The sequence below is a fragment of the Ochlerotatus camptorhynchus genome, unplaced genomic scaffold (genome assembly GCF_037179485.1).
Source record: "Ochlerotatus camptorhynchus isolate MF236.1 unplaced genomic scaffold, CSIRO-AGI_Acam_v1.1 ptg000277l, whole genome shotgun sequence".
NCBI lineage: Eukaryota > Metazoa > Arthropoda > Insecta > Diptera > Culicidae > Ochlerotatus > Ochlerotatus camptorhynchus.
Genome location: NW_027040766.1, coordinates 4,176,866 through 4,200,041, shown reverse-complemented (window position 1 = coordinate 4,200,041; position 23,176 = coordinate 4,176,866). Strand labels below are relative to the sequence as shown.

The 23,176-nt window shown below is 38.9% G+C and overlaps 2 protein-coding genes across 4 annotated transcripts in view; one reads left to right on the top strand and one right to left on the bottom strand.

Annotated features, from left to right (window-relative positions):
• Window positions 1-236: 236 nt before the first annotated feature.
• Window positions 237-1,918, bottom strand: LOC135706419 (neuropeptide Y receptor type 5). The gene is made up of 2 exons (XM_065228024.1): window positions 1,398-1,918; window positions 237-1,330 (listed from the first exon to the last, which is right to left on the bottom strand). Exons 1-2 carry the CDS (start codon window positions 1,749-1,751, stop codon window positions 245-247), a joined length of 1,440 nt encoding a protein of 479 aa, XP_065084096.1. The 5' UTR covers window positions 1,752-1,918; the 3' UTR covers window positions 237-244.
• Window positions 1,919-21,718: 19,800 nt separating this feature from the next.
• LOC135706311 (sphingomyelin phosphodiesterase) overlaps window positions 21,719-23,176 on the top strand; it is a 63,013-nt gene continuing 61,555 nt past the window's right edge. The window contains exon 1 of one of the 3 annotated variants that reach the window (XM_065227908.1): window positions 21,719-21,852. The gene's annotated coding sequence lies outside the window, so the exon portion shown is untranslated. The remainder of the gene's footprint in view (window positions 21,853-23,176) is intronic. The other 2 variants (XM_065227909.1, XM_065227910.1) reach the window with 2 other exon arrangements.

The window sequence follows — 23,176 nt, the reverse complement described above, 5'->3', positions numbered from 1 at the left end:
GTCATTCCAATCGAGCAGAAGACCTGTCAAATAGATAAGATGTCGCCTCTTTATAAATTCAGGCTCTTTATGCTGTGTATACTTTCAGGCGTATGATAGCAAATCGCTTTCACCGTAAGGGATGCTTTCTTTCATCAATTCACCAAACATCTTCGATATTTTACTTCTACAAACACTTAAATCTGATATTTTTGAAAAATGTTGCATTTGACATAAACCCGCCACTATAACACTTCAATCAACTCTAGTCGCCACAAAACATGCCATCACGCTGCTGTGACCGTCTTTTTTCCACCCGCGTTACGTCCCCCTTGCCACTGTTGACCTGCTCGGAGGCTTTTGTCCTTATCCTTGCGAATACCCGAAGACAAGGATCCACCCAGAATCGGACGCACATCGTTCGGAGGAAAACCGTCACCTTGATCGTTTCCCCCAGGAAGGTGTAGATCAGCGGGTTCAGGACGCAGTTCATCATAGCCATGATGCCGAAGGTGTAGTGCAGTGTCCAAAACACGTTCGTATTGGCGGTTCCGTGGAGCTTTATCAGCAAGAAAATCCAGGTCGGCAATCTACACAGGAAGAACACCGACATGATGAACACGATGGCCTTGAACATGCGCAGCTGACGCTTCATGCGACTGTTGGTTTGGGTGCTGTTGATTGTTGGGGGTGGTGGTGGTGGCGGTGGTGGTGGTACCCTGGGTGGTGAATGCTGATCAACGCAATTGGGACACACACACTTGGAGACGGAGTAGTTTGTGTTTCTTGCGGGAGGTAGAGGAGGACGACGATCCGATGCGTTGCTGGAACTTATGTTAGTCGATGTTGTTTTACGCTCGCAGGTGCTTTCTGTTGGGGCGGTATTTTTCGACTTCTTTGGCGGGTTGGTACGCTTGTCGATTGGATGCCGACGAATCCAGATTTCCTTGGCAATGATGGAATTTAGCCATATGAAGGACAGTAGCAGGGGTAAGAAGATAACGGTGAACACAATTCCAAAGTAGTAGCCATTTTTGCTCTTATCAGTAGCGCAAATCTGAGCCAAAAAGTACCCGGTGATTACATCCGAATGGGATCGATCGGCTGTTAAAACGATAACGTTGTAGATTTGGTACAGAGTCAACATGGGGCTGGCGACTCCTGCTGACAGACCCCAAATCAGAACAGCACAAGCGATGCAAAGCACTCCGCTGGGTTCCCAGGCTCCTTTCGTCAGTCGCACCACAGCCATGTATCGATCCAGGGCAATTGCTACCAAAGTGATGCTATCCACCAAGACGGCCATAGTTTGGAAGAAGGGAGCAAATGTGCACATCAGCTCACCCAGAGTCTGTTAGAAATTTGAAGTGATAACTCACTAGAATATGCAGTTCAAACAAAATAGCAACAATACTTACCCAGAGAGAATTGTATTCACTGTTGAATTGCGACAAATAGACGATGGATGTGATAGTCACGAAAAGGATATCGCTCAATGCCAGCGAAAGCAGACACACTCGAAATAAATGGCGTTGTTCCCTTCTGATGTTGGCAATTATCGTCAGTACATTGCCGAAGATTGCCAGCACCATCACCAGAATCACAACCACCGTAAAAGCCGTCCGCTGTTTCGTGCTGAGATTCTTCAACGAGCTTTCCCAGTATCCGATCAACTTATCCCGTGGACTCGCATCGAAATCCTCATGGCTTCCGGCTGTGAAATTTTTCGCTGTCAGCCATTTGAAAGCTCCCTCACTGATTTCGAATGCCATTTTGACACTATTTTTGATCCACTCAATGACTTTATAGGATTCAAACTGGATCTAAACTGTTCCCTTAGACTCCATCTTGTTTTCATGCAATACTAATTTCCACAGAGCTCCCGGATCAGTGACCTAACATTGAAGAACTCGAGGACTACGAAATTTATGACCGACGTTATTGCTAAACCTAATGGAAATGACACGGCGGTAGAGGAAAAATGCGTGTACGATAACTTTTCCATGAATTGCCTATGTAGTCTTATCGTGGAAAAAGTAGCTGATAAGCTATACTCCTGTAGATTGGTGATTTTCACGGTTATCAACGGTTTGACATGCAATTTTGATAAGCTGCCTGACAAGCGCTTGATCGCTGAAATAATTGATTGAACCGATAGGCACAGTATCTGTGTCAATGAAAGGATTTTTAGTCTGTTTTCAGATGTAGTATAGGGTTGAATTTGTTTATAGGGCCTCCCTTAGCAACAAACAGTTCGATTTATTCACTTTACTAATGAGAAAGCGAAACGACGAACGTACACTTTTCACGGGTTTCTCTGCGCTGTTACTTAAGACATAGAAATCGGGTAACTTAAGTAACATCGAAAAATATTTTTATCGGAAGGTGATTACGTCAAAAAGCAATTTTACTGGTAAATGAATTTAAAAATGGGATGTGATCCTATATTCGGACAGTATATAGTGTACTAGCAGGAGCTTCGATTGACACTGATAGCTCGACTTTGTTTACCACGTAATGAAAATTTCCTCTTGAAATCAAAACCAGCTTCGATTTCCATCGGAGCGGCGGGTGCAAGAAAACCAGATGAGTTCGGGGATCCTTTTCTTCGAGGTTTACCTCCAGTTTGATGACACGTCCCAGCCACTGGCATTGTGTCGGTCCACTATTCTTATAATACAGCCAGACATGGAAAATCATTTACATTCATTTCGTGCATTCATTTACATTCATTTGTCTCTAACTTTTTTTCATCAACAGAATTCCGTAAAGTAATGTATGAAGCTTTTGTTGGTTTTATAATTAGCTACAACTTTTTCCAACAATTCAAATCTGTATCTCTTATGCTTAATGAACCAGAGTAAACTGAACCCACCATTGTTTTTGAGTGAATGTAAATTACATTCACCGAAAAACAATAACATGTTCTGCCCGCTCTAGTACATCATGCATAAGAGATACAGATTTGAATTGTAGACAAAAGTTGTAGCTTATTATAAAACCTACAATAACTTCATACATTACTTTACGGAATTCTGTTGATGAAAAAAGTTAGAGACAAATCAATGTAAATGAATGCTCGAAATGAATATAAATGATTTTCCATGCCTGAATACAGCTCACCTGCATTCACTAATAATCAACTAACGACGGATCCGAGCACTCTGTAAGGATAAAATCAACAATAACCGAAAATGACAGCTACAGCTTTGCTCACGATTTCATGAACGAAAATCATGGATAACGAAATTATGATTTTTTCTAAGTTTTCTGTAGCGTTCGGAAATCGTTGGTCGCGCTGAACAAGCGTGAACTATGTTCATGGATTTGAGCTATTATTTAATGAAAATGTGATTTACTCGATCACGTTTAAGGAAACTGAGTCATGAATTCAAATGAACTAGCAGTTCAGGTTATTGTGATTTTTTGTTTATGAAAACCGAAACGATTTTTATTTTTGCGTGAACCGAAATCTCCATACAAACTCTAAACCCTCATCAATCTTTACCGTTTTTTGCCCAGGCTTATATTTTAGGGTTATGAATCGCAATGGAGGGTGGCCTATCAGGAAAACATTACTTTTTATCAAAATGAGATCAAAAAGTAGATTTCTTGGAGCACGCACATTTGTTGAGAAAAACGATTTAAGTTCACTAAAATACGAATTTTCATGGAGATATATTTTCGGCTACTCTGGAAAGTTGGAGGCAGGGAGTGCATGAAATAGATGCGAAATTTACGATTACACGACTCATAGTTGAGATTAGTTCACTCATATTCTTGAAAACGTATTTAACTCATAGACTGAGTAAAACTTCCCGAGCTTTTATATGAATTTGTTTTTTTTTTTTTAATATGAACAACATCTCGATGTACATATTAATTGGTATACTTCTAGAATGATTATATTTTTCGTCGATTTTACTCAGTCTACAAGTAAACTATGTTTTCCAGAGTTAGCGTAAACTTAAATTTTAGTCGATCTATATACCATGCAGTGTGGAAATCCGTTAGTTACTTAGTATTGGTCCTTTTGCACGCCAGCAGCAGGGGAACGAGCACATCTTAGTGAGAGATTCAACTTTCCACCACCTAAATATGGAGAAATTGGCAATCAAAAGAGCAATTTACAAGCTTATTAATACGATTCTAAACACTTCGTGCTCAAAAAGTGTTTATGAATCAGGTTTAGGATTTCTGAAACGATTCAGATAGGAAGGAATATTGAAATAAAGATCACGAGAAATGGAGAGTACTGTACAACGAAGCCAAGTACAATGAATTGGTGCTAAACACTAACAAAGTTGTAACGATTTTACAAATACAGTTTTAAAGTAAGATATATCAAGCATCATATTCATTGCATTTTGCAAAATAATTACACACCTGAGGGAGAAAAAATTGGCTAAATATAACACAATTTGCTGATACCAACCTTTTTGCCTTTCTCGTACACCAAGGTGTACCGAAAGGCTATGATATCACTGGAAAACACAATTTCTATCCAAGACCTGGAGAGACGCATAGCATATACCAATAGACTCATCTCGACGGGATCCTTTAAAAAAGTTCGTTATGGAGTTTGATTTTTCTCGATTATTTCCACATTTTTACTATTCTTATTCAGGTACAAAACGGCGAAAATGGCTGCTTCGTTCAGTACTGCATCCGGGGATGGGTGGTCTCGAATAAAAAGATGGAATAGGATGGAAACACACTGTCCGTTTCATTCAAGGAGGATGAAAGTAATCCGCTTTACATTTCATATAACGGATTTCTTTAAAATTTGCTTCAAAATGTCGGTTTTTTAAGATAAATTCGAGTCGTAATGAATAATAACAAGCACCTGACGATATTATCCGATTTCATACACTATTCATCGATAATCTTGAATGTGGTAGAATTATCGAGCATTATGCTGATGTTGTTTTTAGTGTATTTTGTGATGTAAACTGTCACTTTCTTGAGCACCTGCTTCTGTGATTGTTGCATATTCAAACTCTGGAAGCAACGATATTTCAAGAGCAAATTTTCATTACGTCGAATGTAACAAAGGTAAACAAAGTCGAGCTATCAGTGTCAATCGATTCTCCTGCTATTACACTATATGCTGTCCGAATATAGGATCAAATCCCATTTTTAAATATATTTGCCAGTCAAATTGCTTTTTGACGTAATCACCTTCCGATCAAAATAGTTTTCGATGTTACTTAAGTCACCCAATTTCTATGGAGATGCCGTTTGACTTAAGTAACAGCGCTGAGAAACCCGTGAAAAGTGTACGTTCGTCGTTTCGCTTTCTCATTATTAAAGTGAATAAATCGAACTGTTTGTTGCTAAGATGATTTCGGTAGTCCTAAAATGATGAATGGGCTGCACGTAAGGAGACGTAATTGATAATTCTCCCGAATATCCTGGTAAATACACTTTGACTTAAGTAACAATAGGGGCCACCAAACGACGTATAATAACTTTTGACTAAAAAACCAGTATTTTTTAGCATGAAAGCTAGCGATTTGCATTTGTATGATTAAAACCCTGCTAAATATGTTAAACATTGCTATCACTATGAGATTATATGTGTTTACTTGGAAATAGGAATAACTTTTCGGTCATCAAAACAAAACTTTATTTTTCTCGGATTATTTCGAATGTTACTTACGACATAATGAAAATTTGCTCTTGATTTGTCCGAAGATTTGGCAACATAATTGATGGCCAAACGTAACCGAACCCAAGACCAACCGGTAGGTGCCATCGATGCTGATCTTCACCGGATGCCTGAGATTGGGAAAGTCTATTGAGGTAGTGATGGAAATCAGTAATGACCTTGGAGATATCCGAGAATTCCCAGTCGTGGCATATGCGTTTCGGCACTTCCTATAATGTGTGTAATGCGCTATACTATCACTTCAAAATTTCAAGAGTACAGCTGCCGCAAACACTATGCTCGTGGAGGACCAACGCGTCCTTGGTGTTTTCGAACGGAAGGTGTTACGTACCATCTACGGTGGAGTGCAAATGGATGACGGAACGTGGAGGAGGCGAATGAACCACGAATTGCACCAGCTGCTGGGAGAACCATCCATCGTCCACATTGCAAAAATTGGGCAACTAAGGTGGGCTGTTCACGTCGTAAGAATGCCGCACGACGACCCAGTGAAAATGGTTCTAGAAAGCGACCCAACAGGAACAAGAAGAGGAGGCGCGCAGCGGACAAGGTGGGACCAAGTAGAAGGTGACCTGCGGACCCTTCGCAGACTACGAGGCTGGCAAACTGTGGCCATGGATCGAGTAGAGTGGAGACGACTTCTTCGGACAGCAGAGGACAACAAGGCCTTAGCCTGATTGGTAAGGTAAGGTAAGTAAGCTGCCGCAAAACATACAACAATGAAACTGGAACTTTACATTTGATGCAGCAAACAGGGAGTTCCAATTTAATGAGTGATGTCTCATCTGTGTCTGAAATTTGTGCTCTAGAACACTTGAAGTGATAGGGCATCTCAGCCATCATCAGGCAGTTTGTGGACTCTTCAAGGAATCACCATAAATGATTTTTGAACATACGATTTTCGAACAGATTTATCAACCAACAATACTAAAGGGTGGATCAGCAAATGGATCAGCCGGTGTTGTTGATTCGGCAAGGCGAGCTTCTATTTTCGAGAAAAGAACATTACAAGATTTGATTACAGAAGTTGATCCGCCTTTTTGAATTGTTGGTTGAGATTTAAAAACGTTGTTTTTAAAACCCTGTCATGATACTTATAGAGAGGTGACCAGATATAAGAGATGTGACTGATAAAAATCGATATTATTTGTTTTTAGAGATTTAAGCACGATTGTATCGGATGAATCCGATAAAATGGATTTCTCCGACGATACATCAATAAATCCAACTTTAGAGTAATTTTTAGCAAAATTTGAATAAATGTGGGACTTTGTTCTCCCTCGGTTTCATTTACTTTTTCAGTGACAGTGACTATAGACAGTCAAGTTATAGACCGGCCAACATGAGTTGACGTATTCAAACAAACCGTCAAATCGTACGGGAAATGTTAGTTTTGGCAGCAAATTGACAGGTCTATAACTATGCATCAAATTGACAGGTCTATAACTATGACCGTCTGTAACAGTGACAGCTCGTTCGCGTGGTGGATTTGAAAACGCGCAAATTTCTAATGCGTGCTGCAAAATGCATCCCGCGTGTAATTTGATTAAAGATGTAAAACAGTGTAACAAAATTAATTTTAATTTTTTCCTTGATTTCAAAAGTCTGTGAATATCTGTGAATAAACTAAAAAGTCTGTGAAAGTCTGTAACGAAAAAAAATGTCTGTGAAAAAATAGAAGCCTGTAAATTCACAGACATGTATGTAAATCTGGCATCTCTGCTCTATAGGCTCATTTACTCAAATTTGAGTAAAAGCATGCTTACTCATTTTTGGCCCTTTTGGCTGGACTGAGTGATTTACGACTCAAAAATGAGTAGCCTCAAAATAGCGTGCAATGTGCGGATTGTGTCGGACGGCCAAGAAGTGTTTCAAGACTACATTCGGGACATTCCGTGCAAGCTCTACCACAAACCGGACTACCCCGTGAAGCGAACCGTCTACAATTGCGACTTCCCCTCTTACACATAAGGCCAGCTTGGTGGGTTCACTTGGTCAGATTTGGTGAGTTTGTTCAATTTCCTCCTTTATATTATTTTCATACTTAATTCCCGAATTCGGAATGCTTGCGTTCTTGAAATTGGCTTTTGGAGTTGCGATAGAGCCGGATTTAAGCTTCTTGCAATTATTCATATAAAAGATGGTTGCATGCAAGGGGTAAAACAGCTCCTAATCATGAGCAATTTTGGAGTTACTTTTGAGGCACCTCGAGTAACTGTCACTAGAATTCACACTTTTCACATCAAAGCAACATATGAAGGTGCAAAGTCGAAAAGCTGCTGTCAAGCAAAACAACAACAAACAACCGGCTTGATGTGATAGAAGAACTCGATCCGCCTGACCAAATACTCCAGATCCGGCAAATTATACGTACCCCGCCGCCCTCCGATACTCGTCGAAGCGATTCCGTTCCCATCGCTCAACAACCTGCTGCTGGATAAAACTGCGATCGTGAAATAGTCCGTTTTCTGCGATACACAACCGAGATTCTTCTGCGGCCGTCGAAGGAAGTATCCGTTGAAGTTGAATCTAACTTCTTTAAAGAAAATATTTCATCCAGAAGGAAAAAAGATTTTTTTTTAACTTGAATTCATTACATTCGGAGCATGTTTCGTTGTTCGGATTCTTGTCAGCAAAGTCTATAGCGATGATCCTGTACTTGGTTGGATTGGATCTTGAGAATCTTCAGATCGTTCCATTCTTTCTGAACCACATCCAATTTGAAAAATGTCTTATTCAATAGATTGTGTGTGAAATCTAAACTGGCTTTGATGGCAAGAGTATAGCATATGTTTTTTTTTTCTGGATGTCTTAACATGCGCGTATTTTTTGAACATTTGTGTTATGTTTGTGACTAAACTATCTATTTTAAGATGGAATGAAAATTAAATTGGATAATAAGTTAGCATTCTATATCAAAAAGTAACGAAAAAGTCCCAAAAGAGCGATCCATCACTGGTTTCTATACTATTTTTTTTTCCTTTGGTTTGTTTTTTCCGTCGATCTTGTTTTCCGGGGACCAACGGATTTACTTCCCATCCGAAGGCGTGATCAGAGATGTTATGCCTCAGAACATCCCGGCGGCGCCGACTGGGATTGAACCCAGGCCTGCTGAGGTGAGAGGTAATCACGCTTACCACTACACCACCGGCGCCGTTGTTGTATGGTAATTGTATGGTTATTTTTTTCCGAGTCTGAAGCTGTACTGCCCCAAAAATGCAAAAAGTGTGATAAAAGTGCACGTTTCAGTCAAATCATTTTGGTTTCTGTGAAGCACTTAAGCACACACGGCGCATGATATTTATGTTATAGTTCTCTATGACATAGCCGATTAAGATTTCTATATCATAGTTCTATGAGATTTGGGAAACCATTTTCAAAAAATATGAACTATAACGTAATAGTAGCTATGTTGTAGAAAACTATGACGTAATGCTATAAAATAGAATTTTCGAGTGTACACACGATTGAATTTTTTGTGTATTTTTTTTATTCGCTTAATGAACCGGTGCGCATCATAAAAAAATAATTGCACGAAAGCAAAAATATATGGGATTAGAGTTAATTGGGGACAAACTCTTATTGAAGGGTAATTTGAAGAGATAACTTCCTGACATTGCTGAGATTTGTTATTGTCGTTGTCAGACTTTCGTGCAATATTTTCAAAATTGATCCTCGATTGATTTGTAGACATGATCCTCAAAAAATCCTTCGCCAAAATCTCGTTCATTTTTCGTCAATGACAAAAATTCACCTGGTAACCAATAGTGAGGTGAAGTGACAGTGAAGTGATGGTGAAGTGACAATTTTTACCTCGCTTGAGGTGAGTCTCCGTTCAAATCAAATGGAGAGTCACCTCACCCGAGCTGACAATTGTCACCTCAACGGGGACAGCGTGTTACTCCACCTAACCCGCCGCGCAGAATAGGCCTACTAGGATCAGTTTCACGAATTGACCACTTTTACGGATGTTCTGGATCTTCCACAGGACCAGTCTTGTGACTTAACGGAAACTGACTATTCCCAAAAGGTGGCCAACTATCTGCTTAACTCTTTCATCAAAGACATAAGAAAGTTATCTCTACAAATTTCCGAATAAAATTGCCGAATAAATTCGAAGTTGTGACCGGAATATAGACCCTGGAGACCACGCGATGGTCCACTGGAACATCCGTAAAAGTGGTAAATTCATACTACTGATCCTCAACATCCACGGTTTTTTTTTTTTTTCGTTCTCATAGAAGTCTTATCATAATATGAAGTTATGACCGGAATTTGGTCACTGGAAACCACGAGGTGGTCCACTAAAACATCCGAAACATCCGTAAAAGTGGTCAATTTATGAAACGGATCTTAGAGCTCCGCGTTTTTTTTTTCCTTTCAAAACCACTCATAGACGTCTTATCAGAATTAATTCGAAGTTGTGACCAGAATATAGACACTGGTGACCACGGGATGGTCCACCGGAAAATTTGGAACATCCGTAAAAGTGGTAAATTCATGAAACTTATCCTTGAATTCTACGTTTTTTCAAAGCCATTCATTGACATCTTTTTAATATGAATTCGGAGTTGTGATCGGAAAATTGACTCTTGACTCTTGGAGAATCAATTTGGAGTTATGACCAGAAATTTTACCCTGGGGAGCAGTGCACAAAGGTCCCCAAGCCGTATTTAGGAAGACAAACATATTTGCGCCCAAACCATGACTTTTAGGTATATGGTGTCTTATAGAAAGTTTATTCGTATTTTTGGCCAATCTTTTTATGTTAGTGAAATTGGGATGGTCCATAAAATTGGTGAATTGAAAATACATTTTTTTTTTATATTTGAGATAGACCAATGCACTTTTCTAAAAATTTAAATAACAATCAATTGCTTAAGACATCAAATTTCTATCTCTTATGGTTCATTACTTATGATTATTTTAAGCAAGCAGGTTAGGGTGGCCCCTAGAAAATCAGTTTTATTTAAATATCATTTTATAAGTTCATTTCTCGTAGAAACTTTGTTTAAAATACTTTAAGAACTTTTTATGACGCATATTTTTGCTCAAGCAACTTAGTTGATATTTCTTTTATCTGAAAAGTTATGGCTAGATCTTGGTAAAAAATTTACTTTTTTTTTAAATTAATCGCTCTCACTGTTTTCTCACCAAAAATGAATAAAAACACGATCTTTAAGTTTGAAAACCGGTTTGCTCCTTTTAAAGATATTGACAATTAAAAAAGAAATCGAAGAATATATCCATTAACTTTCTAATCAAAAAAGATAGCAACATGGTTGCGTCATCAATATGCGCCATCATAAGTTCTAAATGTGTCCAAAACAACGTTTTTTCGAGAAATGAACGTGTGAAAAGTTATTCAACTAAATCGGTTTTTGGAGGCCACCCTTACAAGCTTGTTTAAAAAAATTTAACTCATGTACCATAAGAGATATAAATTTGGTGCCTTAAAAAAAATGCTTCGAATTGATTGTTCTACAACTTTTTAGAACATCTGAAATGATCCCTGTGGTTATTTTACAAGAACAAATCGCTTATGTCAACCTACGCACAATAAATTCACATTCAACGTTTTGAAACGGAGGAAAACGAACAAAAAGCACCTCCAAAACAATAACAGCAGCAGCCAATCAACACAGAGAAGCAAATGAAAATTCACGCCAATGCACCCCCTTTCGAAGCTTTTCCAGCATCGTTCAAGTCATTTTCTGAACAAAATCTGTAATTCACATCATTTCAATAGCAGAAAAATTCTATTTTATTTACAAACAAGATTTACGTTTAATATGTGATAAACGGAGAAAGCCAAGGAGTAACCAGAAAAAACATCGATGAACGTCGATTAAATTTTGAGGTACAGCGAGTTACTCGCGAGTTACTCGCTGCAAAAAAAGCAACTCAGAGTAAAGCTGTCTCACCCCTTGGTTGCATGAGGATTCTATCCATAATGCCACTGCCATTCAGTGGGCGTTAGATTGTAAATACACATGCAATACACACATATTTTTATTTTGCTGCTCTTCTATGTTGGTATCTACCCCACCTCACAAATGTGGGTGCTCCAAAAAAATATACTTTCACGCATCGATTCAGCCAGACCTATTCTACAAAATTCAATATTATTATCCACAAAGCTGGGTACAAATCCAACTTGGCAGAGCACTCGAAAAGAAGTTCCATAACAATACGTATTTTCGTGACTTTTAACCCTTTTTCCAAGGCGAGTATGAATTCATTCTGTTCGGTTAACAGTTCGAATAATTTTCACAGTTTTCAGGCGATTTTTCACAGATATTCAGTGACAGGAAAATTGTGAAAAGTCACCGAATTGTTTATTGAAAGTTCAGCTGATGAGATGTCGGTAAAATTTAACAAAAATCTGTGAAATAATCTTAGTTATGCACACTGGATGGAATACTATATAACCCTTCAAGATTCAACTGAATCATGTCAGTTTCCACATTCACTGCAATCTGGTTCCGAGAACAAGGGTACACACTTAGAAAATATTAGCGTTAGAAAAGTTACCGAAAATCTCAGTTGACGAAAAATAAATTTAAGCAGGAATAACCGAACATCGGTTTACTCAAGAATTACCGAACGCTATCAAACAAACCGTCTCACTTGTTGTAATTACGGAATTCGGTTCTCTTGGGCAGAGCTCGGTTTTTACTTCAAATCCTGCTTTAAATTTTGATTAAGGATACGTTGCTTCAAATTTTCATAAAAATAAAACCAGTTTTGTCAAAGAAATGTATGATATATATTTATTTAATTTGTCTTGGCGAATAAAAATTTCCGTAACGCGAGTTACAGCGTGGAAAAGTACAGTCAAAAAAATATCAGTCATTCTTATTCAAATGGTTTTTAAAATGCCTTTGCAAGCCAGAGACATAACCTTGTATATTTTCACGGCAGGATAAAGTTTCAAATACTTAAAAATGATTTCAATCAAACGTGCATCCTCCTGTTACAGCTGCTCCAGGACTTTTTCCATTTTTACTAAAGTTTTGCACATGTCCGACGAGCACACACGAGAAAAAAAGGCTGCCTACTATTAGACTCAGCTTAGAGAACCGAGTTTTCGGTTAAAATTTCCGTCGCGGAGTTGAACGCAAGTGGAACGTTTGACGTTTAACACGTTTTAGCGAATATTCGGTTCAGTTTACCGAGTTTTTCGGTTTTCACGTAAATTTTTAAACCATTTATTCGGTTTCTCGTTAGTAACCGAAGAGGTTCGGTAGAAAATTAAACCGAGTTCGGTTTAATTTTCTAAGTGTGTATGTGACCATTCAATTCACATTAGTTTCAAAATAACACCATGTATGACGGAGAAAAAGTCTTGTGAAAATTCAAAGTACCGTATACGAACTGTCCTTAGTACATAACTGTGTTATGTTGGGGAGGAATGTGGTCTAATCCGGATTCCGGTATATTCGGATACTGAACACCGTTGCAGGGTTTTCTGGTACACTATCAGCGCAACGTCTTCTTCACCACCAACTGAACCTTGCCTTTCCGATTGCCAACCTATGTTATCCGATGGACTTGTGGTGTATTATCAAAATGTTCGTGGCTTGCGAACTAAAATTGACGACTTATTCTTGACTGGTGTTGAGTCCAACTACGATGCAATAGTTCTTACCGAGACCTGGCTAGTTGATCGAATTCACTCAGCACAATTATTTGGCAGTAGGTTTTCAGTTTTACTTCCTGCTGTGCTCTTTTGGATGGTTTTAGCCTGCGTGGTTTAAGGCAAATTAATTCTGTACCAAACAGAAACTCTCGGCTGCTTGATCTTGTGTTGGTGAACGAAGCCACCGCACTAGAGTGCCGTGTCGCTGAGGCATCCGAGCCTCTGATACATCTAGACGCCGATCATCCAGCGTTGGAAGCATTCATCAATCGATCAGTTCCTGTTCTCTATGAAAACATCGTTGATGTACAAAGCCTGGACTTTCGTAGAACTGACTACGTCGCATTGAATAACTCACTGGCCCAGGTAGATTGGCAGTCGCTTGACTTATGTTCGTCCATTGATGAAGCCGTTAACTATTTCGACGAAGTTGTTAGCCGATTAGTAATGGATTGTGTGCCTCTGAGGAGACCTGCTCCCAAACCTGCATGGTCCAATGCTCGATTGCAACACTTGAAGCGTGTGAGATCGAAGGCTCTTCGAAAATACAGCCAGTCCCGTAATCCATTCACCAAGCGATTATTTTCGTTAGCAAGTAATTGGTACCGAATGTACAACCGTTTTCTACACAAGAAGTACTCAAGACGTATGCAGACCAATCTCCGGCGTAATCCTAAGATATTCTGGACGTTTGTGAAGACAAAAAGGAAAGAGGATGGGCTACCGGTTGAGATTCATCCAAGCGGTAAAAGAGCCAACACTTCTTTAGTGAAATGTAACCTCCTGGCAGAGCATTTCAAGAGTGTTTGCAACGATTCAACGGCATCGTTAAGCCAAGTTGCTGAAGGGATCAGAGATACTCCCAGTGACGCGTTCAGCTTTGATATTTTCATGGTCACATTGGACCTCGTCGACTCTGCCATCCAGAAGCTGAAATTCTCGAACGCTGTTGGGCCTGACGGCATTCCATCGTCCATGCTCAAAAGATGCTCAACAGTGCTTTCCTCTCCGTTTTCAAAGCTGTTCAATATTTCGTTTCAACAAGGAGTATTTCCCTTTCGTTGGAAATCTTCGTTCATGTTCCCGATTTTCAAGAAAGGAGACAAACAAAATGTGGAGAATTACCGAGGAATTACTTCACTTTGTGCCTGCTCGAAAGTATTCGAGATAATCATCAACGACGCTTTATTTGCCAGCTGTAGAAACTACATTTCTTCTGACCACCATGGTTTCCACCCCAAACGTTCGGTCTGAACAAACCTCGCTCCTTTCATTCCCCTATGCCTACGGAATTGGAGGCAGGGGCACAGCTGGACGTCGTATACACGGATCTCAAAGCTGCTTTCGACCGGGTTGATCATGTCATTCTAATTGCCAAACTCGAGATGCTTGGTGTTGCTCATGGACTCACTCGTTGGTTTGAATCGTATCTTACCAATCGAGAGCTTTGTGTGAAAATCGGGTCTGATCAATCGGAATGTTTTTCAAACAACTCAGGCGTTCCTCAAGGCAGCAATTTGGGACCGCTGCTATTCTCCATATTCATAACCGAAATGAGTTTGATACTTCCAACTGGCTGCCGGTCATTCTATGCAGACGATGTCAAGATGTACGTGGTTGTGCGATGCTTCACTGACTGTCTGCGGTTGCAGCACCTGATCGATAGTTTCGAAGAGTGGTGCTCTAGGAATTTCCTCACGTTGAGTGTTCAAAAATGCAATATCATCACTTTCCATTGCAAGCTAAAACCTATTGCATTCAATTATACAATCGATAACCAACCTCTGCAGCGTGTGGACAACGTTCGTGATCTAGGAATTACACTTGATTCTGCTTTGACATTTAAGCCACATTACACGGATATCATAGCCAAAGCTAACAGGCAACTCGGATTCAGCTTTAAGATCTCTGATGAGTTTCGGGATCCTACCTGCTTGACAGCTCTATATGAAACAGTTTGGATAGCGAGGATCGAGTCTGTTCAGAGGAAATTCGTTCGTTACGCTCTTTGCCACCTTCCTTGGTACGATCCTACGAACCTTCCACCCTACGAAGATCGTTGCCAACTACTGGGTACTGAAACTCTTGAAGGTAGGCGGAAGATTAACCAGGCAGTTTTTGCAGAAAAAGTGCTGATAAGCGAAATCGACTCTCCCGAGATTTTGGCTGAACTCGAAATCTATGCACCTGAACGAGTTCTACGATCGAGAAGTTTCCTGCATCTCGAACCCCGTGCAGCTAATTACGGATTACATGATCCAATACGGTTCATGTCTGCCCGTTTCAATGAATTCTATGTTTTTTCGATTTCAACTGCACAGTGGAAACATTTCGTCAACGGATTCAACGTTCAATTCAACGCTGGATAGGTGACGATGACGATACGGTTCGACACATGCAACTGCTTTCAATCAGCAAATTGTTGCAATACGGTGAGTAGCTGTCCATTAATGTACATCTGATGAATGTTGCTACCTGTTTCCTTTTTTGTTCCCGATCAACTCTGCGATGACGGTCCCGACTGATCCAAGGACAACTCCATGCCATAGGACGAGGTGATTTTTTTTATGATGAAGACCATATTATTATTATTATTATTATTCGGTGTTTATTTTTATAATTGATGTGTTTTTCTGTCCTTTTTAAATTGTTCCTTGTATTTTGAAAAGATATGGGTTTTTTACGCCTAATTGCCAAGTAGGCTTTTCCCCATCAATCTTCATTCAGACAACAAACGTCCGATGAAGAGAGTAATAAATAAATAAATAAATACACGCCTTTGAAAATTTGTAAAAATTGATGTGTCACATGCCCAAGTTCTGTCGAAGCGAAAAGTGGTCCTCGGAACCTGATGTATGTATGTATGTAAGGTAGCCACCATCCCTTCAAAGATCTTGTCTTGTATGCAGCTCCACTTAATAGCAAGATCAATTTGGGCTACCGATCTGAATTCACAATATCGCTGTATGAAGGGCCAAAAACGGAGGGGTGGACCCGTAAGCAGAGGCACTTACACGAAATCCACGGGAATTTAAGAATCTCCTTCCAACGATACGATCCAACAAATCGAATAACACAATTCGCAATACTTATTAAGCTTCCTACAGGATGGTTTGTAAAGAAGGGCGCGTCAATCTCACTGAAACTGTTGAAGTAGAATTCACACCATCACAATCGAATCGGTAGGATAAAGAAAATGATAGTGTTTATTCCCTCCTAGACTCCGGTTGTCATACCACTCCATCGTCCAGTCCCAGGTCAAATGATACCCTGATGCTCCCTCCCAACCCAGTATTTATTTATATAATGAAAATATATGTTGTGGAGAAATGAAATATATCAAACCATTAAATATGAAATAAAATTAATATAAATTTATATAGGTTAAATAGTTGATATTCTGCAATGAAAATAATAATTATTTTACATAAAATAAGATGCAGCTCTATGTTTCCTCAGCTCACAATATCAAGTGGATGTAACGCTGAAATGTATCTCTAATTACTAATAATGTAAGGATGTAAATGTAAAGTGTAAAGTGTGATGCATAATTAACATGACTAACAAAAAAAAAATGGGATTACGAGAAAAATATAGGAAAGATCTCATCCGATATGTTGCAAAGGAATCCATGACATCACGATGATTTCGAAGAGCTCCAATAGATATGCTGCCGCTACATCTTTCAACCGGTGTTAAAAACAGCATTAATTTAAAGAATACATTTGAATATAAAAGTTAAAAATTTAATGTTTATGAAATATATAGTGAAATGCAATATATCATAATAAATACGTATGAAAAATTACAAACAACCTAGATTTTATTTTTAAATCCTTTAACCCATATTATTTTAATGGCACTTATGCAAAAACATTATTTATGTGACCTAGAATGAAACTGTGTCCCACTAGATGTTATGAATATTTTAATTAATTAATCGAAAAACCGAAAAATCTAGGTTATTTGGGCGTTAACCAATATTTTTCAATGATAATTCATCATCAATGATTGCAAATATTGAACACTCTGTTAAGGTAAAATTATATGGTTAGTTAATCTGTAATGTAATGGTTAAATTAAAGAGTAATTGAACCTGTTTCCAATGATGTAACGCGGTCTTTTTTTTTCCAGCTGTTTGTGGATCCTATTTTTAAATATGCAAGCAACTATTTAATAATTAAAATCTGTAGTAATATAAATTCATGTAATGTAAGGTATTAAATTATAATAATATGGATACTTGAATTAATTTGACATTCATACAGATACATACATAATTTAATAAGATTGTTATACTGCTTATATGTAAACGTTGCATGAATATTCCTCGATTGATGCCTGGTAATATTAGATTACAATTTGAACTTTTAAATATTGATGATCTGAACAAAAACCCTTTTTGATTCTATTAGAAAACATACTAATAGGAAGAACAAAATTAATCGATAAAATATTATGTACAGTAAAATCATAGACAAACAGACATAACACATTGAATATTTCCCACTGTAGAACATCGTTGCTTAAACATTACCATTTACATTGAGTCCACTGTGGTGGGCACTACACAGTAGTTTGTAAACGTCAAACGCAAGGGAATTGACTATGCGCGCCAAGGTTGCAAAAACTCATTTCAGCCAAAACAATGTTATGTTTAATTATGAAATAATTAGATGCTATGATCATATTCTGAATTGGTAAGATACAAGAAGAGGTTGCAAAGAATGTGCCCGACACATCAAACCTGTCCACTCCACTTCATGAGAGTCACAATCAGCGATTTTTCACACACTCACTCCCTCACTCACTCAGCGATCAGCAAATCGCTGATTGTGACTCACAAAAAGCAAAATTTACAGGTTACATGCCTCAAACGCACACCCCGCAACCTCCTCCTGTAAGTCCCAAGTAAAACATGTCATCATACCATCTTTTGGTTTTATTATTCCGAAAAACATTATTTTAGCTGAAACGAGTATTTGCAACCTTGATGCGCGCCACAGGTAGCGGTACTACCAACTACGATACTTTTAAATTGTCCGTAAAATGCTTGTTCGATGAACAACTTGCGAGTGTTATGTCTGTTTGTCTGTGGTTAAATATCATTCCTAGACAATACATTACATGAAGACTGTATAATTTACATCCAAGATCTCGGTGGATATAAAATAATATAATAATATAATTGCGAAATAATCAACATTAATAATATAAAATAAGTAGATAATATCAATTAATATAAAATAATATTATAGGATGCATTACAAAACAAAATCGATCTTTGGAAAAGCATTCCCTGCATCCATTGGGTACTCAAGGGAAGTAACTGTGAAAAATTACATAAAAAAGTTTTAGCACATGGAACGGAGAAAAGCAAAATGAAACGATGCGGAATGGAACACAGAATCAAAGCAAAACAGCAAATAAGGTTACCAGCATATCGCTTTCTAAAGGTCGTAGGGTTACTAGAATACTAATTAAAATTTAACCTCTTTAATATGCACGAACGGGATTAAAGGTACAGTTAAATAAAAGAAGAATAAAATTGTATAGCTAAGAATAAATAAAAATGTTGTAAAATATAAAACATTCCATATAATAATTTTCTCATCTTGTGGTTACATATTTTCATATAAATCAAACGCTGGAAAAAATCTTTCAAATGCACACAGCCGTTGCATTCGACTCAAATCCGAACCGTACTCACTCAACCTTGCAAAAAAACCCATACCATTCAAACATCCGCACGACGAAAAAAGAATCCCACTCAGTATATTCAAAGACTGTTTTTAAAATCCCCCGACTCTCCTCATACCTGAGCAGACCCCTGAGGAAAACCTAAGAAAACTCAGTCAATGAACGACCAGGTCCTTAGCGAATCCAAGCAAATGGAACTCAAACCCGAATCGGAATCAACCAACGTTTAATGGACGAATTTAAATAAACTTGAATAATGTATGAATAATTGTGGAGAATAAGGAATCATTTTGATGCCGACGCAGCGAATCGATCATCGCGCCTACGCCCCTATGCATGCTCACTGTCGATATGTTTGGAAAGAGGAATCAAAACACCGAGAGGCAAAAAGAAAAGATTCCAACAACCACCCATCAAAATATTGCTGTAGTTTCGAAGATTCGAACAAACCCATTCTGTAGCACAACGTTTCCAGAAACAACCCTAAAAAAATAAGTCAGTCCGCTTCAACGCCTCCAACTGCTGTGCACCTAAAGAAAATTTCACAACCTAATCAGTAATAAAAACGCGATTGAAATGTACAAACAATAAATGCCATTCAAATAGAAATATATTAAGCTGAGAAAAAAAAAGACTTCTGACGCCACAAAACCAATTAAATATAACGAAAGTGCATGCAAAAGTTATAAATTTGATAAAAAGGTAAAGGAACAATCTCACCAAATTTTCTGCCGTGTACCCTGAGCTGCTGCGTGTCTAGCTAATCCAAACCAACCAGACTATCAACCTCACATACACACGAAGACATCTCAGCTTTAATAATACGACGCACACACATAGCACCGCGCTTCGGTTTCTTTTCCTTCTCTTTTTTTTCCATTCTGTTTCTCAACATTTTCACTGTTATTTCACTATTTGCGAATGTCACTGATGCATAGAACGCTACCGAGAAGCAACCGTTGGCTAAAGCACTACGCACTCATCGCGTTTTGCCATCCACATTGGCAAAAAAAAAAAAAAATATTATCACCTCATCAAAAATTACTCAAATCTTTTCTCATCCCGCTTCCAATGAAAAGTGGTCCTCGGAACCTGATTTTGAAAAATGACGAAATGATGTTTTTTTTTTTAATTTTCATAAATGAAAAATCAGACGCCATTACCAAGCGAAGGAAGCTGTAAAGTATTGTATATATTTGGATGAGTGTGTAAAAAGTTTGAGTTATTTTAGAAAAACACCGTTTTCTCAATACACATTCATTTACTTGAAAGTTTATGAACCACACTTTTCGAAATATTGTTTATTTGTAGTCATTATAAATATATTTTGTAAGCTGATAATTTGACTAAAATATATTCACTACGAAAATAGTCGAAAATTTACCATTTTACTAAAATTGCTTCCGTCGATCTTGTTTTCCGTGCTGAGCACCAATACTGCCGATGCCAGGGAGGTAGCACCCACACCAGGACCCTACCTATCGACCCATCAACTCATGAACCGGCGACCAACGGCTTTACTTCCCTTCTGAAGGCGTGATCAGAGATGTTATGCCTCAGAACATCCCGGCGGCGCCGACTGGGATTGAACCCAGGCCTGCTGGGGTTTGAGGTAATCACGCTTACCACTACACCACCAGCGCCGCTAAATTGCTCAAACTTCATACAGGCACTGACAATCAAATCTAAGTCTATACTGATAGCTCCATAAATAGTTGATCAACCACCAGCCAAGATTTCAGAAATCTTTCTATTCGTAAAGTTTCAATCAGTTGTCCATTCAGGTGTACCGTGCCGATTCAAATTTCGGACACTTAAACTCGAATTTCGGACACTTTTAAAAGTTGATTATCTCGGTCGAATATGATCCACATGTCTTGTAAATTTTAAATTTTTTGACTAGAGCCCTCCACGATCATCTAACATTATTACTTTGTTTCTAACTGGATTTAATATTTAATTAAAAATGAAAGTGTCCGAAATTTGAATCGTCCGAAATTTGAATCGGAACGGTACTTTGTCTGCAAATCAATTTGACATCTGTGAAAAACGTTTTTATTTTTTTACTGTCAACCTAGTGCTTCGCGCATACCTACAAGCTTATGTGTATGCCAGTAGCTATGCGCGGAGCACATGATAAAAAAATTAAAAAAAAATATCTTTTTGCACATTTGCATCTTTTACAAAGTAGTTCTGTGTAGGTTTCTCAATCCTAGTCCCAGGTTTGGTAAAACTTGAATGATTTTTTAATTTTTGACAAGCAATCGAAAACACCCTTGAAACATTGCAGATTGGCCCTTAAGCCTTCCAAAACATATTCTTCAAATTATATTCCATAATTTCAGTAAACTCTACGTCTAGAGCATTCCAAACTCAGCTAGACTCTAAATATCGACCACCCTTAGAAACATGAACACCCCCACTTTATCTCCCCTTTTCGAGTCTCTTCGAGTCTCTCATTCTTTCTCCACCGTACCTCTGGAGCTGGAGCTCACATCACCACCCGCGAGCCAACCAACCAGCCAACCAGCCAGCCAGCAAGGCAGCGAGAGCCAACCAAAAGCGAGCGCGCGAAATCCATCAACCGTCGTCATGTGCTCCGGCAAAGTCCACTCGATCGGTCCCCTTGAAGAAGGCGAAGTAGCTCGCCTCATGGTCTCGATTCTGCAGCCGTCGCGATCAGTTGAGTGTTGACCGCGGATCCAAGCGGACGACGTCTCCCCCCCTCTGTGCATCATCCGCGCGATCGTACCATTGTAAACGCGGACGCGTGTGCGCGATCTTTCGATCGTCGTTTCACTCTTGAAAGCTCTATAAGGAATTGGCTGCAACAACACGCAGATTGTGTGCTATTTACAGTGTAGGTATGGATTAATTTTCTATCGTTATCAAATCCGGAATCGGGAGAAAACAGCTGTGCGGTAAGATTGAGCGAGCGCGTGACCGAAACTTGATCTACAACCTCTGGGAAGAGCATTGTGGATTGTGGCCGGCGCTCGAAAGCGGAGTAGTTCATCGGGTGATTGGAAGAAAAAGAAACGCCACTGTCTGGGGGCCCGGTACATGCTTTTGCGCGTAAGATAAGATCTCTGTGGAGGCACATTTGTGTGAATGGTGGATTAGTGTCACATCGCGACGCGCAAATTGTTGTGATCGTTTTCTGTCTTCAATTCAGGTCGTTGCAATTTTCAGACGTGTCCATAGGGAAACAAAGAAATAGGTTCGCTATCGGCCACTGGACTCACGTAGCTACTATTGCTGTTGTTAGGTGATAATTGAGAGTTCATAGAACGATTCCCGGAGCCGTTGAGGAGTATCAGCAGAAGTGTAAGTGCGCAAACAAAGAAGCTGGCACCTTCTGCCAGCGTGTCTTGAGTGATTATCTTCAAGTGTCGACTCACAAATGGTGCCAATGATCTCTGCCCGTCTGAGATAATCTGCCTAAGTGCGTAACCGCTCTTCAACGGTTCCATAAAACTCGATACAGGGTACTACATGCGAGGCAGTCTTTTCGAAGAAGGGTGTGATGCATTGACGGCTTGATTTTCCCACAACGAAACGAATTAATCCACCGGATAATTGGATATGCACATAGGTTGCGAAGGTGAACAAAAAAGCATTAAGAAGAAAAATGAAAATTTACAACTCTGCTTTATCGGAAAGAAAAGGAAAATACAAAACCGTGTAGTTACAACCACATGGCGAACCGGCAAAACAGAAGAAAAAGAAGAAAAGGTGAATTATGAAAAACGGTTTCCAATAGGCTCGTTTACCCACCCGTATGTACGAAAAATGCAATTTTTTATCGAACACTGGGCAAGTGAAGTGAGTGCAAAACGAAATCCTAAGTAGAGAGTTGAATAACTAAACGAGCTTATTGAAGTTGAGAGTTTGGTGAAAGATAACAACAACAACAACAACAACAACCGACAAAAGCAGCAAAACATAAGAAAAATGAAGCAGGAATTTCACCTCTTTCTCCGGCGCGTCGCAATCGATGGTGATCGTTTTGTATGAACGGTTGTTTCTTTCTTCATCGCCACCATTTCGAACAGCACTGCAGGCAGACATCGGTGCACTACAATGAAGGGAAATACCTGTTTCCATCATCCAGCCGCGTAAAACTATTAGATGAACCTGTGAAATATTGATCATTCGAAGAAAACAAAGTGAAAATTCAAAAG